We start from the raw sequence: 16,399 nt of genomic DNA, 5'->3' as shown, positions 1-16,399 counted from the left end.
ATTTTAAATTTTATAAAAATATAAATTCACTCATTTAAAATCAATCCAAATCAAATCTCCTCATGGGCATAATATTTTTATTAGATTTGAGAGGAATGGTATGTTATAACAAACATAAACAAATTTAAAAAAAAATCTCAATGGAAAATTAGAATTTCCAATAAGAAAATGATATTTTCTTACATTTGGGGATTTTTTTTTTAAGATTCAAAAGCTTTTATATTAATGATTCAAACACAAACTTTGAAAAAAAAACAAAAAAGATCAAAGAACTTTCAAAATTTGATTTTCCAAGAAGACAATATAAAAGATTGATCTCCAATCTCCAATTTTAAATTCCCAAAATATGGAATGATTTCGGGTTGGCATTGGACCCAACATTGGATTCGGGTCGGTCTGGATTTTGGACCGACCCGAATGAATTCTAAACTATAGCCCCAGCTCGACAAAGTGCAGCTGCTACTGAGAGGGAGAAAGAGCTTCATTCGGCGGCTAGGGTTTCACTTCGTCAACGTCTCCGAAGAAGAGAGCTCCGAACTTAGCAGCCATGGCGACCACCAAAGTCCAGAGGATTATGACCCAGCCCATTGTACGTTTCGTCTTTTTTCCCCCCCTTCAATCTTATTTGCTGTGAGGGTTTATGTTCTATTTTATTCTTTATTTTCTTATTCTTTATTTTCATTTTCGTTTCTTTTTTTTACTGATTTTTTTGATGCTTTATCTTTCGATTTTCGGGGGTTCATGTGCGCCAGAATCTGATATTCAGGTTTCTTCAAAGCGTAAGTCTCGTAATTTTATTCATTTCTATTGATATTGTGTCCGTTCAAGTTAAGGCTTTCTTTCATGGGTTTTTGTTGCTTACTTCTGGGTTTGTTCCAATTTGTTTGTTCTTTCATAGGACTAATTTCGCTTTCTTCGTTTGTTTTTGGCGCTTTGCAGAAAGCTCGAATTCAGATTTGGCTATTTGAGCAGAAAGATTTGAGAATTGAAGGCAGAATCATAGTAAGTATATGCTTTTGAGTTCTTTCTCCAGTGCTTATATCATTGATGCGTGTATGTTCTTAGTGTAGGGTTTTAGTTTAGGGTTTTGAGCTATTTCATCTACAAAATATCGGTTCCTTTATCTTCAAATGTCTTACATTTTTTAAATTATTCATTGAATAACACGAACAAGCTTAAAACTTAGATTAATACTGATTGAGAGATATTTTTTTTTGTTTGTTTTTTCATGTATAAGTGGAATTGGCTTTTTCATTTGTATCTTGCATAGTCATGAACAGTGAATGCATTCGCATCAGAAGTTTTAGAATTATGAGAATTAGTAGGGAGAATATTGGGAACTGGCTTTTTCATTTGTATCTTGCATAGTCATGAACAGTGAATGCATTCGCATCAGAAGTTCTAGAATTTTGAGAATTAGTAGGGAGAATATTGGGAACTTATTGGAGGATGATTTTGATGTAGTGGACATGACAGTATGGGATAATGAGTTGTAAAACCTTTGAAAATTTTCAAGTCTATTTGTTAAGCAGCCTCCTTGAACTTTGAATCATCTGTTGCCTTGCCTTTCATATTAGGGGCCTACAGATTATTATTATTAACTCGAACCAGTGAGGAAACTATCCTTTGGAGGAAATGAAAGACTAGGCTTGAGCTTAGAAGAAAATTGCATGTTAATAAAAGACATGGATGGGTTGCCATGTTAGAATGATACATATTTTGGAAGTAATTCTGGATTATTCTAAAAATTGGACGCTCAGGAATAGGATGGAAACTGTTGAAACGTATGGATATTCCCCCAATGGTTTTGGTATGACATTCTTGCAGTAGAACTAGGAATGAGGGAAACTGCTATGGTTATTATGGATGATTTCATTGTATGGGGCCTTCCAAAAAGAGCTTAATACAAGTTCCATTTTGCTAATTCAAGAGAAAGGAAATTTGAGGGATTGAGGATTTCAGACCTATTATCTTGGTGGGTGTTATTTACAAGTGAACTGCTAAGGTTTTATCTCAGGATCTAAACAGGTGATTAAGTTTGTGATGTCCGAGGCCCCAGCAGCTTATCAACCATTAGATTTGATGATTCATTCCTAAAGTGCTCATGTATGACAACTGGAATAAGAATTTTTTCTCTTGTTCTAGAAGCTTTTGAATTGAACAAGAGCTAAAATGAGTTCCAAAGAGTTTTGTAAATTTTATAATAATTATTGTTGAAATTTTCCAACCGCTTTGAGTTTTTCTGAACTGGGAAGTTCAGACATCATGGTGCCTTGCTTTGGTTGGGTTAAAAATGGAAAGATTTTTTGTTCTGATGAAGATGTTATTTTATTCCCCTGTTACATCTCCTATTCCTGTTAGAGACTCAGGTAGCTCTTGCACTAATATTTTCTCTTCAAAATAGATTTATTTTTGGCATTGCTTTTGGGTTCTACAGGGATTTGACGAGTACATGAATTTGGTTCTGGATGATGCTGAAGAAGTCAATGTCAAGAAAAACACAAAAAAGACTTTAGGTGGCTGACTAGATACTCATTTTTTTTTTCTCTCTTTCTATTATGTGCTTGCACTGAATTGTTTCTTGTACTTTGATCAGGAAGGATTCTCCTCAAAGGAGACAACATTACGCTGATGATGAATACGTGAGTATAACTGATGCCTCTCTAGCTCTTTGTTAATGGGTTTTTGTTTTTCTTTTTTTGGTGGCCAACTCATCATTAATGCTTTTCTTTCACATTCCAGGGGAAAATGATGTTTTTGCAGTGCATGTGATCACATGGAGGTTGATGTTTTTAGATTCTGCAGTAGCCTTTTAATTCAACTCGGGTATCGTATATGTCCATAGACATCTTAAAGATGACTAAATCTGTGTACCTTGGATTCATAGCAAATGATATTATTCTCTTCTTGTTTATTTTGCTTGTTGCATAATTGATCTTGCTGTATGTTCACACATGAGACTTCTGATTGGGTAATGGTGAAGAGCCTATACTGCTCATTGGGGGCTTCTTTCATTCCTCATGGTATGATTAAAAATTACCTCAACCTCCAGATATTTCTTTCTAGTTGCAAGCTTGAAGTCAATGGGTTTGTCCACCCTGCTTGAATTGGCAAATGTTAATTAGGAAGCATTTTTGGATCTTTAGACAGATAATGAATCTTTCTTATGTGTTTAAGTATCATTTGGTGATTATTGGATGTCTTTATTCCATGAGCCTCTCTAGTTTGGGCAATAATATGCGATGATTCAATTTATGAGAAGTCAATAGGCAAGATAGCTTTGAAAGACTAATCAACATTGTCTTTAGGAACTGAACGGCTTAACCATTCTCCAAACTGGACATTCCAAGTTTAAACATATGGGGCCACATCAATCATGGTTCAGGAATGACCTGGAATCAGCAATCAGTGTCTATAGTACCATGGTGATCTGAGGGAGACTAGCTGAGCATATAAGAGAAACCAACTGGGCAGCTTGTTCAATTACAATGTGGCTGCTTGGAAAGCCATTTTATTAGCAATACTGATCAAGACAACATGGAAAAGTGGATTTGGCTGAACTAGGTATTGAATATAGTATTACCAGCCTATGAAACATGTTCCTCCTGGATGTTGCTTCCAGATGCATCATTTTAATTGCAATTTTTTTTTTTGGGTTTGCTTTATTGGATTAAAACCACCTTACTACTTTTATGGTGACCAAATGTTATTTTTGGCTTTGTAAGAGCTGAATATTTTGTTCTTACCTCGAGAGGGGTATCATGTCTGACCTATGCTGGTTTTGAACAGGCCTCTGGTCTAGGACATTGGGGGCAATGGAGCCCCAACCTTGTATATGCCTGGGATGTATGCATATCCAGACTATGCTGTAGGTGGGAAAACTGAATCAACAGGACACGTGCTCCTTTCGAAGTTTTTTTTTTATCTTTTGTATTAATTTGGTGACCAGGTTCATCCATCAAAATCAACTGATAATATGACAATTTATAGCTCAAGCTCTACTCTCTGCTTGGTTGAATTTAAGAAGGAAAGAAAATTGAATTCCCATGAGTTCTGTTTGCTCCCTGGGGAGGCAACACGCTCAACCGTTCGAAACCCTACAATTGTGTGAAACCCAGTTCAACTCTTCTTCATTCCTCTGGATATGAAGTATGGGTTCAAATTCCTTTCCTTGTTCCTACAGTTTCTCCATTGGCAAAACACAGAACAGGAAGGGAAAACCCCAAAAAGAAACTGGAGAGTAATTAACAGAGCCAAGTGGAAGGGGTTTGGTGTGATTGATGTCTAGGTAGCAGTGAGCTGGCCTGGGTGTTGGAGGAAAGTGGCCCAGTTGTTTGGGGTTGGGGGGGCTGGGTTGGCCTTGGAAGTGGTGGGGGCTAAATGTTTCTGCTTCCCCTTTCCCAGTATCTGTCAACCAGTTATTTAGACTATCATGTGTCTACCCATGGGGGGAAGCAACCACTCCACCGACCTTGTTCCTATCATTATTAGTCATTGCTGAGATACTGCTCACTCACTCATTCATCCTTTACACATTCAATGTCAAAACTTGTGTTCTTCTGACGTGTTAGTAGTGATCGATCATTCTTGATGTTTAAAATTTGGTTAGCTTTTCTTCAATATTTCCAATTTTCTTATATAGTACCTCCAACTACCCCAGGAAACCCCCCTAATATCCAAATAACTTAAAACCATAAAAAGAGCATCTCCAATGGGATGCTAAACGGGTTATTTAGTTATATATATTGCATTTAACGTTATTCCTCTAATGGATAAGACTATTTCATATGCCAAAATGTTAATAATATTTCCTTTACTAAATTTGTCATTGCTTAAAACAATGTCCTTTTGTCTGAAATATACTGATAACATATGGAGTCTTCTACCATTATTAGCGTCTCAAAATACTTGCTTAATCTCCCAATTGTACAATTCTGTGTGCCTCTTGCTCTTTTTAAAAACCTCTGGCGGGGTGTGGCAATCTGAATAATTCCTTTTATTTTTGGAAAATTGGATAGTATGTTTACGAAGTTTTAAATTTTTAATTACTATTTTATCATTTGCTCCCAATTTATTAATTAATTTATCACTCATGGCTAGAGCCTTGGCATTATGTCCCCAATTTATTTAAAAAATAAAATAAAATCTTATTTTGGGATTACAACGGTGAAGTGATATCTTTTGTGACCCAAATTCTTACAAAACAGATTTCTGCTCCTGCTCCTCATGATCCATGAAAGTTCTTGAAACCTTGGTGTGTGGATATTGTTTTCCTTACTTTTGTTTCTACTTTCATATTAAATGCTCTGTAAGAAAATATATACATACATGATAATGATTCTGATCAAAGCATTCTTGTAAGCGGTTTATGATAAGGAGAGTGTAGTTGAGATGCGGTGTTATTATTTCATTCATATGAATTTACTAGAAGCAAATTCTAATCTATGATTGTAATTCTGCGAGATTTTAGTTCTAATTAGGGTGTAATGTGGATGAGTTGACTCAATTTAATTGGTGTGTGGATGAATTTAGATATCATTTTTAATACTTATGTTAAATTTGATTAAGGTTTTTCAACTCGAATTCAATTTTGGTTGGGTTCGGGTATGGGTTTGGACAACTTGGAATTAATTCTTGATTTATTTAAAATATATATCATCCTATATAATAATCAATTCGGGTTGGGTTCGAGTATGGTTTGGACAAACTGGTTTAATTCTCGATTTATTTAAACTATATATCATCCTATATAATAATATCTATTTTCTTTTAAAAATTTTAAGGCAAACTATTATATTATATAGTTTTTCATTTTTTAGAAATGTATATGAATTTATTTTTATTTTTTTGTTATTATTTTAAAATTGTATCTTATTTACTATTTAAATCTTGATATAAATATATAAGAAAAAGGTTTTTCAAAAATATTTGGAATGGATTTTTGATATGAATCAACCAAATTAACTCAAATATAATCCAATTAATTTGAGTCTACCCAAGAAGTACTTAGAAAAGTGAGATTGGATTGAGTTTAGGTTGATTGATTTATTGGGTTGGGCTCGAAGTAACCCCAACCGGACCAACTAGTACAACTTGCAGCCTACTTCTAACCAATGATCACAGGGATTGTTTGGATAATTTAATAGCTAATACCTCAAGAATACACTTGGATGACCCTGACCAATGGGTATTGCCGGCCTGCTCCGGGGCCATACGTGGGTGGTCTACTGGTTGAAGCTGAGATCCCTGGGTGTAAATATACAAAAGCAAAAAAATTGTTAAGGAGGCAAGTTTGAAGGAAGAAAAGAAGGCTGCAGCATTGGATTGGCTAAGTGGTGACTTGGGTGATAAGTCCCCACAAAAGTAACATCAGATTCTGGAGAATTGGTGATCAAATCATTCCAAAATCTTGCTTAGTAAAGGAGTCATCAAACATGGTTTGTTTTACCTCCAACAATCATTTCCAGGCATCACTTTTCAATGATAAGCCATCAAGAACCTGTAAAATGACCCTCTGCCAGACAATCCATTGATCAATCCCAGTAGTGGCCGGTTTAATCTACTTGGCCTGCAATTTGGATTTCATTATCAAGCATCAATATTGACCATTCATCTACTTCGATCTATCAAATTTGCATTTTCTTTTGCCTATTTAGTGTAACTCTTTTTTTTTTTTCCCTTCTAATTCTGATTTGGTAAGAACAAATTTCTTTAAGAAATCAAGGTCTCTATTTAGGCCATGGAAAATAAGAGAGAGGAGAGAAAAAGGAGGCTGAAAATCACTTAAAACTGGATTACTTTCTCAAGCTATTTTCACCATTTTCCCTTCCTTTGCCTGATTCTTTTTGTGATCTGGACAGAGTTGAAGAAAGAAATTGATCTGGGGAATAAAGGGCCATTCAAATTCTCTGATTATATGACTTGTAACTACTTCAAATCCTCATCAACCAAACAGTCCTTCCAATTATAACATAATCTAAATTAGCTAGACATCAGCTCCCTCAAAAGCAATGTATGCATACTGAATTAATGTTACTTATCTCTCTCACATCTTTTGGCAGAGCTTGAAGTGTCAAAGGAGCCTCAGTTGTTTCCTCAGTCCAATCAAAGCCCATTTCAGAAATTGCAACCTCTGCAGTTTGTTCCTCAGAGTGCCACTCTTTTTCATCCCCCACTTGCAGGGGCATATAAAATTAATCTTTTTTATATTTTGGATGAGCTTATTGGTTGCTGGCACACAAGTTGTATGTTCTCTACCCTACCTAGGCATTATTTTTCAACATCTTATTATGATGAAAATTTGATCATTCAGAATCTGAAAACTTTTTCCAATTTTCCTAACTAGTGACTTGAAGGAATCTAAGGATTTTATTTGAATATGATCCAAAAGCTTGCTCTCACCTATGAATTTATGCTCTCTTACATGCCTGTGTGACATGTCCTCAAAGCTCAGCCAACTGCCTAATATGCATTCAGTATGCATACTCAATCAGGCTCGATGACAGGATTCGAAAATCGAATCACAAAAGATATTGCAAACTTGCAGGAAGATGAAGCACTAGAGACATACCAAAGTTCCTTAGCATCCTTGATTCCAATCTGAATAGGTATGGCTCTTCCTATTGATGTTATATTGCTCTTATTAAACAAACCATCCACCTGCATTGGCCATATGATCTGACAGACAAATGTGCTTGAATGTGTGTCACACACATCTTTCATCTCAAATGCATCAAGTGCGTTGCAGGGATCACATTATGAAATTTTCTCATCTTTTTTGGTTGTTTTTCTGGGAAATTTGATCCAAAATATGTTGCAAAGTACTACAGGAAAATGATATAACCTGGAATGACAAACCTAAAGAGAAAAAAATGTTCTGTTGAGTCTGCAGATGGGCTATAGGTTATATGGACATGAGAAATTGTACTACTTCCCCTGTCAGAACAGTGTGGGGCTTCTTGATGAGTATAAAGATATTTCAATGCAATCTTGAGTTTATGCAAAGAGGGCAGGGCACTGGACATGATAGGTAATCAGGCTCTCAATAGAATCTGTTGCGTGTATATTCCGTTATGTGGTAATTATATTCTTTTCATTGTAGACTTATTATAATCAAGATAGACGCCGCTAATGGCGCTTCATAACTGTAATTTCATCATCACCAATCTGTCATCACCGTGCGCTTCGCCATCTTCATCATTATTATCCTTATCCTTATATTGTCATCTTCTATCACCCTCCTCGTCATCATCTCTCTCCATCTCCCTTTCAACTTTTGTTGTGACCTTGGCTAAATTCTGAGTTGGAGTTCATACCACCACACTGATATTCATTTCTTTATTTGTCTGTGTCATGTTCTCGTCAACATATTATCATATTCTAGAAATATAATATGCTGGGAATAGAGTTAAAATTTTCTACAGCTAGCCCAATTGCTGGGTGGAAAAAGGCTTGAACCCCTGTTGTGAAGAACTTGGTAAAGGGTTTTGGATGAATAAAGTGGATTAACCTGTGGCCCACTCTGTGAAGGGCTCTCAAGATATTTGATTGTTATCATATGAATTAACCTGAATACACGCAAAGGGTGAAGCTGTCGTTTCCCCATTGTTTTATTCCACAGAGTATGCTATTGGAGGATACCGAGTCCTCCCATGGCTATAATATTTTTATGTATTTGTAGATATTTTCCAAATGAAATGAGTGGGTTTTGATTTACAATCAAAATTGATATGACTAGGACCCCAAGGAATCTTCCCAACACAAGTACCACACACATCTCACAAGTCCCCCCAATAATTACTTGAATTACTTCCCCACTTGTGATCAGAAAAACTCAAGCCCATGTAAGTTAGAAAACTATACTGCAGAATTATAAATCAATTCTCCATCCGTTAACTTTTCTTCTGTGTTTTAACTGGTGAGAAAACATGGTAAACGAAAAAGAGGAGCCAGAAAAATCTTACAACATATGCACCGGCCTCAGATTTTTCACCAAGAAGGATAATGACAGGGAGAATGATAGAAACAATACAGTTAAGGGAGTCAAATATGGCTGCACTGACAAACATGGCAGACTTTTCAACTGCCCATAAGGGGTGTGTATGTGCTTGAGGGGCTTTGGAGAAACAGGAATCACATAGGGAAAAGGCACTGCGGCTTGTGCAGGGCAGACATCGCATGACAACCAAGCAAAAAGTGGAGGTCATGCTTTAAAATTCCAAGCAAATGCCGCCTCACTTGGAAAACTACATTAATCCCACGTTTTGGTGGAGGCTGTGTAGTATAATACCATATTGTCCAGTCAAGCACGTTTGTTATATTAAAGAATCTAGAAAGAAGAAGGGCCTCGCAAGTTGAATGACCCATTCCCCATTACAAGACCACCATTTCATTTTCAAGAATTCATAGCTATGCCCTTTGATTCTTCCTCTCTTTTGGCCTTTCTAGGGCCTACAAGTCCTTGAGGACATCTCTTCCTTAAGGGCAAGTCTTCAATTAAAAAAGAAAAAGAGACCAAAGAAAGTCACATTTGAGTAGAGGACTGGAATTCTAAGAACACTGTAAATCATTCTTAAAGAAAATTATCCCTTTGTCTACTTGTTTGTGCTTGAAATCAGATCGTCCTGGTTCACTGATTGGCTAGGACCCACCAGCCAATGGAGAATCACACCATTATGTATCATTCAACTCACCTCAGGTATTGAAATCATCGAAATTTTTTTCTGGTAAAACATCAAAAGGGTGTCGTAACAACCAAAACAGAAATGATTAAAGACTCATGGTTTGATAGATCCCATTTGGTACGCTAAATAAAATCCATCATTTGGTGGATGCCCTTGATGAGAGAAACACTGTTTTATCTATCATTTTATTTAGTTTTCTTTTTTGCTCAAATTGCATAAAAACAGTAAGTCCAATGGTGAGATGCTAAGGATCAAGTCATTTGGGTTTTTGTTTTGACTAAAGAGTAATCTACAAGTTAATTGGGCCCTACTATCGTACCTAGGTGCATGCTTATTAGAGACATGGAGTCATCAATCTATAACTGGCTAAGAGACCAAGCCCTCAATCCCTCCAAAAATCCCCAATTTCTTTTCCCAATTTTCTAAGGCATAGACACCAGGAAGGTGAATGGAAACTCCATCTGGAGTTTACCGCTGCTATCCACTTCCTTTGAAAAGTTGTAGGTAATACAGTGTATCTGGTGAACCTTTGGACCTCTCCTAGTTTAAATATCTTGGCCCATCTGCCTGTTGCTTCTCTAGCCTGGCATCAGGTTTCCAGAGCCCCTTCAGTTGTGTGTCTTCTAAATGAGAATAGCCATGTCTACTTTGAGCAAGAGTGCAAGCAGTTCAAGTGAAGAAGATGCTGAGCTCAGAAGGGGGCCATGGACTCTTGAAGAAGACACTCTTCTCATTCACTACATTGCTTCTCATGGCGAAGGCCGTTGGAATTTGCTAGCAAAGTGTTCAGGTATACTTAACTTTAATTTTACCTCCCTTTTTGCCAGCCCTGATGATTCATATAACCTGGGTGATGATTTTTAATTGTTTTTTCTTGGGTTCAGGACTGAGGAGAACTGGCAAGAGTTGCAGATTGAGATGGTTGAATTATCTGAAACCAGATGTCAAGCGCGGAAATCTCACTCCACAAGAACAGCTCTTGATTCTTGAACTCCATTCCAAGTGGGGCAACAGGTGCTTATCCAATTATCTATCATCTTTGAGGCTTGAACTATGCTTGTGGATAATATTTAAGCTCGTCATCAACTTGACACAGAATACTGCCTAAAAGTCATGTTATTGTGATAGCTGATTACATATTCATGAACAATCACATTTTTGGCAATGATTCTTTGAACAACAAGGAATCAAAAGATGTGGTTATTGGTTGTTTTCCTTTCAAATTCTTGAAACCTCTTTGTTTCCCAATTGTTGTTCTTGGAATATCTTTCCACTATTCTTCACCCATCAGCCAATTTCCCAAGCTAGTTCTCAATTGTACAGTCATTGTATTCTTTTTAACATATTGGATTGTAGGTGGTCCAAGATTGCACAACACTTGCCTGGAAGGACAGATAATGAAATAAAGAACTACTGGAGAACTCGGGTTCAGAAACAAGCAAGGCATCTTAAGATTGATTCCAACAGCAGGGCATTCCAAGATGTGATTCGGTGTGTGTGGATGCCAAGGTTGCTTCAAAAGATAGAAGGGTCATCCTCTACGTCATCCACAACATCCCAAGTGTCCATAATTCCTCAATCTCTCAACCATGCCGATTCTCAGCAGCATTCAGCAGCAGCACCACCACCAGTAGTAGCACAAGCTCCTGTGCAAGGGCCCCTCAGTATAAACGAAACAATCAACAATTTGGAACATAATGAGAAGAATTCAAGCTCAGAGAACTGCACCAGCCCAAGTATATGCTCTTCGGAATCCATGAACATCTCACAAATCTCTCAAATTCCAGACTACCCAACAAGTCCTTTTCAGGCCATGAGCAACAGTGACGATTACAGCACACTCCTGAAGGGTTATTATAATGTCGACAACAGTAACTATGAGATGGAAACCTTCAACTTGGCATCCATGTCAGCGCCACAGGGGGACTTCGAAAATCCAGTTGGGGACTGCCCCATGGTGGAAAGCAATTGGGTGGATAGTGATTTGGCAGATAGCCTATGGAACATGGATGAATTGTGGCAGTTTTGGAAGCTACAAGAGGGGGCACCTAGGCTCTTTTAACTGGGATAACCCCCAAACAGATGTTCATGTTCCATGCCTGTGACATAGATTAGATAACCAAGCTATTTTACTATCATATGATCCATAAGAAATAGTTAAAGATTTTTCTTCCCAGGAAGAAAGAAAAGGAGAAACCCAATTGTTGATAGAAGTCCCATATGTAGAACTTGTGTGGTAAAATCATACTCAGAAGATGATTTATTTTTTTCTTTTTTTGTCCTTTTAGTTTCTTTTGGGAATAAATGCATTTTTTGTATATGGATGCCAGTGAACCACACTTGGGCTTCTTCCTATTAGAAAACTCCTTTGTTTTTTTCATTTAATTCTAAATAAAACTTAACACTAAATAATATTTAATAGTGTTAAGTATTAAGTTGTTTGTATTAAAAAATAAATAAAAAATAATATGTTATTTTTATTTTTTTAATTTTATAAAAATTTATAATAAATCACGAAAAAGTAAAAAAACAAATAATTTAAAACTCGAAAACAAATTATTTTTAGTAAAAAATTAAAAAAACAAACATCTTGTCTTATTCCTTCTTGTAATTTCAATAATAATAATAATAAAAAAAATATTGAAGCATATATAATTTGATAAAGAAAATAAAAAGAAAAAATTTATTAAATTAAATTATTTTAATTATAATAACATTTCTTTTTTAACGGGTCATAGAAGACATCAAATGGAGCTAAAAAGATTTAACCTACCACATAGTGTGAACCTACCTACACTCCAATTAATAATATTACATTTTAGAAAAGTTGATAACTTAATATTATTCTATCATCCACTTGTGATTTTGTGCAATTTACTCTTTTATTAAAATTTAACTATTATGTCATAGATGACAATCTCATTTATTTATTTTATTTATGTTGAAAGACTTTCATTTGTACTTAATGGAATATCTTGAGAAGAGAAGAAAGACATAGTTCTAGAGTGTGCAAAGCCCAAGGTGGGCTTCCATGGTCTTCATTGAAGACCCTTTTTTCTGTCTTTGATCTTCCAATTGGTGGGATGGTGGAGAAGTGATCAAAATTGAAATCATTTCTTCTTTGAACATTCTGATTAAATTTTTTGGTCAAAATATATCTGGAAGAGCACTCTAGTTGAGTTTTGACTTTTCTTTCTCTTATGATTTTTCAAATCACTAGATTCCCCTCTTTATACCATATTTAATTTGTTTGCAACCATGATTGAATGATGTCATTAGGCTCACATGCTGAGTTTCCTCAAAGGATCTTTGAGCAGTTTAGAGGGATAATAATCCCCTTTATTAAGGCAATAATCATCAAGATTTGAGAGGTTGATCAACCTCCCACAAGTGGAAATTAAATAAATCATTACAATTTTGGAATTAAGCACTAAATATGAAGGGATACCAACCAACTAAAGGTAATACTAGGAGGCAAGTTCAATTACCACCATGCCTCTTATAGAACAGACCCTACCAATTTTGAAACCATCATGAAATGACTAGAATTTGCATTTGACAAATTGGAAAAATATTGTATCCTTCCTTATTCAAAACATTCATCTTGAATTGACCATAACTCCATCACCAACCCCCTCTTGCATGTGACCATCACATTTGTTTGTGTTGAATTTGTTGATAATTTTTTTATTTTTTATTTTTTATGTTTAAAATAAAAATATTATGTTAAAATTTGGCTTCTATGTCAATATTGAATATGAATCATCCATCTGTCTCATGTCTCATGTCATGCAGCCTCTAGTGATGCTTCCATTTATCACGTGTCAAATTGAAGCTCAATCAACGGAGAATTTAAAAGATATTAAAATTGAGTGGAAGATAAGTTAGAAGCGATAGCCATTTGGAAAGCCACCGACGGAGAATTGACAAATATTAATAATATTTCTTGTCATTGATGAGACATAAAAGGAATTGATTTTTTATTTTTTTTCTATGGGGAACGGTCAGTATCATGACAAAGAAAGAAGAGCTCAATTTTTCATTTTGATGAGAAAATGACAGGCCAAGCAATCTGCATCATACAAACGTACAATCCCAACTGCCTCTGGAGAAAATTCTTACAGCCAAATTGACCATTCTACTGCATCTCTAAATTGCTATTTCTTTTAGATGCAAATCCTTTTCATGATTGATGGTTTTAAATTCTCCCACTAGTATGACAAGTTTGGAAATTTCCTTGGGCGTTTGAATTATACTGAAGGGACATTGTGGTGGTAATAATTTGGTCTTTCTTTTTATTATTTTAAAGGTTGAATCATTTTGGCCTTTTCAAAATTTAATTATAATTTCTAAAAATAGATTTTTTTTTTTTAGAAAAAGAAATTTTGATACAGTTTATCACCTAAAAATGTCTAAAAAATATGAAATTGTAAAAATTACTTTTAAATTTTAAAGTTTGAAAAAGTAAAAATAAAAATAAAAATTTATACCTCAATTTTTGAAGCAATTTTTAAAATTCATTATATTATTAAAGGTCGATCTTAAATAGTTTTTATATGAAATATTTGTTTAAAAGAGACGAGATAATCCCCAAATTATAAATATAATATTTTTCATGTTTTTATGTGAAAAGTAACATATTTTTTATATAAATATCTTTTACCATTTTAAGTATTTATAAATAGGTTTTTAAAGAAAAAAATTATTTTTACAAGAAAATATCAAAGGTATTTTTGTCAAAATAAGACAAAAAATGACAAATAATTAAATTTCAAAAATTAGGTTTTTAAAGATTCTTTTAATCAAATAACCCTTCTTATATTTTATGAAGAAGTTGGTATCATTTTATACAAACATGTATCTAAGGCGCAAATACATTTTAGTTTATGGACAAAGAAATTGTTTAAAGAACATTAAAAAAGAAAAAAAAGCACAAATATTAACATACACGGGAAATATTAGAAAATTTATTAGAAATATTTTTAATAATTAGATAATTAAGATTCAAGCATATACCGAACAAATAAAATAAAATAAAAAGCTAATAAAAAAATAAGCATCCGAGAATAACTTTTATATAAGATACAAGAACTTTTAAAAATTTATATTGAAAAAATAATTGTTTTAAAACTTTTTATAAACATAATATAATTTATGTAGAATTTTTTGGTTTTAAAAATAAAAAATGAAAAGTGTATTCCAACACACATTAAATTAATAAAAAGTGTTAGCCCAAGGGCTCTCCTAATCATATTTTGATGATAACAAACTATGATTAAGTTACTAATTGGTTTGAATTATAAAGAATTTCAAGTGTTAATTTGGAAATTCATCAAATAACATAATGGTTGCAAAATCAAGACTTTTGAAAGATCTTTAATCATAGGAAACATTGTAAGATGAATGCATGGTTGCACTTAGGATTTACATATCATTTCATGCATCTTTGAAAAACTCGGTTTATACTTTAAAATTACATTTCCATCAAAATCCGAGTTCTATCAAATGAACCTTAGGGAAAATGTTTCAAAATTGACATATTATTTTACCTAAAGACTTTGTCTAAGTGTTAGAAGCAAAAAGACCAGAAAAAAATAGGTTTTCGGGCCAAAAATGATGAATTGGTCGAGACACTAGTCAACCGACTCAACCGGCTAGGGTATCGATTGACCAATTATTGCTTTCCGATTAAGGTCCATTTGAGGGTAATGGTCACATATCAAACATTAAATGCTCCAACGACTAGTGAACTGATCGACCCCCAATTCGACCGATCGAAACTGCTTTTTGGTTTTTTGCCTCCCGAAATTAAAAACCTATAAATTGAGAGCTCCACTTCATTTATGAAAAAGACAACATCTGCATTTATTTGTTTACCTACTTGTTCTTATCATAAAAGCTCTCATTCTTTTCTTGGTGCATTAAATCTTCATTTGCATATTCTTTACTGCACCATTGTGATTCATTTTAGCTTTGAGTTGTATTTGAACCATTGTTGAGATAGGTTGAGAAATTCATACTTGTTAATTGAGTGTTAAAATCTTCAAGTGAGTAGAGACTTAAAGAGATTGTATAAGAACGCATTGGAACCAGAATTCAAGTGTAAAAAGTGATTAGAAACTTGGTTAAAGTTTCAACTATAAGTGGAACTCTCATTCGAATAGGAACTTGAGGAGAGTGGATATAGGTAAGAAAATATCGAACCACTATAAATCTAAGTTTATTTTCTATATCTTTATCTTTTTATATTTATGTTTTTTGTACTTAATTTTATTATGTTTAAAAGGAATTTTTTTAAAAAACTTTAATTCATCCCCTCTTAGGTGTTTTTATCCTATACCATGAATATATTATTTAAGACTAATTTAACGTGTTTCTTACAAACAATCATTTTTTCAAATAAATCACCGAATTTTCTTTTTTAAAGTTTTTAAAGATTTCTCTCTAATCCTATAATTAAAGTAATGATAGACAAAGGAAAAAAGAAACGGTGGTAAAGAAAAAGAAAAAGCAAAAAAGTAATTGGTTTTTTCTTTATTCTGTCCAGCCCTTGGGATACGATGGAAACACTATATATAAAAAATAATAATGATTTTAAAAACTCGATCAAAAAAATTTTACTATCTCAAATTTTAAATGTTTTATTTTTACGTAGCAACCTCTAATTTTAAAAGCCAAAAAAACAGGAACTATATTCAAACCGACATTTAAATGTC

General features: G+C 34.1%; 2 protein-coding genes across 2 annotated transcripts; both read left to right on the top strand.

Moving 5' to 3' along the window:
• The first annotated feature begins 364 nt into the window (after positions 1-364).
• On the top strand, positions 365-2,914 carry LOC100257667 (small nuclear ribonucleoprotein E-like). Its single transcript, XM_002278078.4, has 6 exons — positions 365-589; positions 753-779; positions 940-1,002; positions 2,438-2,516; positions 2,597-2,642; positions 2,743-2,914. Exons 1-6 carry the CDS (start codon positions 548-550, stop codon positions 2,750-2,752), a joined length of 267 nt encoding a protein of 88 aa, XP_002278114.1. The 5' UTR covers positions 365-547; the 3' UTR covers positions 2,753-2,914.
• A 7,124-nt stretch (positions 2,915-10,038) lies between these two features.
• LOC100242243 (transcription factor MYB62) lies at positions 10,039-12,001 on the top strand. Its single transcript, XM_002276490.5, has 3 exons — positions 10,039-10,473; positions 10,568-10,697; positions 11,040-12,001. The coding sequence occupies exons 1-3, from the start codon at positions 10,311-10,313 to the stop codon at positions 11,743-11,745; spliced, it is 999 nt and encodes a 332-aa protein (XP_002276526.3). The 5' UTR covers positions 10,039-10,310; the 3' UTR covers positions 11,746-12,001.
• Positions 12,002-16,399: the final 4,398 nt, after the last annotated feature.

This window comes from Vitis vinifera, chromosome 17 (genome assembly GCF_030704535.1).
Source record: "Vitis vinifera cultivar Pinot Noir 40024 chromosome 17, ASM3070453v1".
NCBI lineage: Eukaryota > Viridiplantae > Streptophyta > Magnoliopsida > Vitales > Vitaceae > Vitis > Vitis vinifera.
This window is presented reverse-complemented; position numbering and strand designations above follow the sequence as displayed.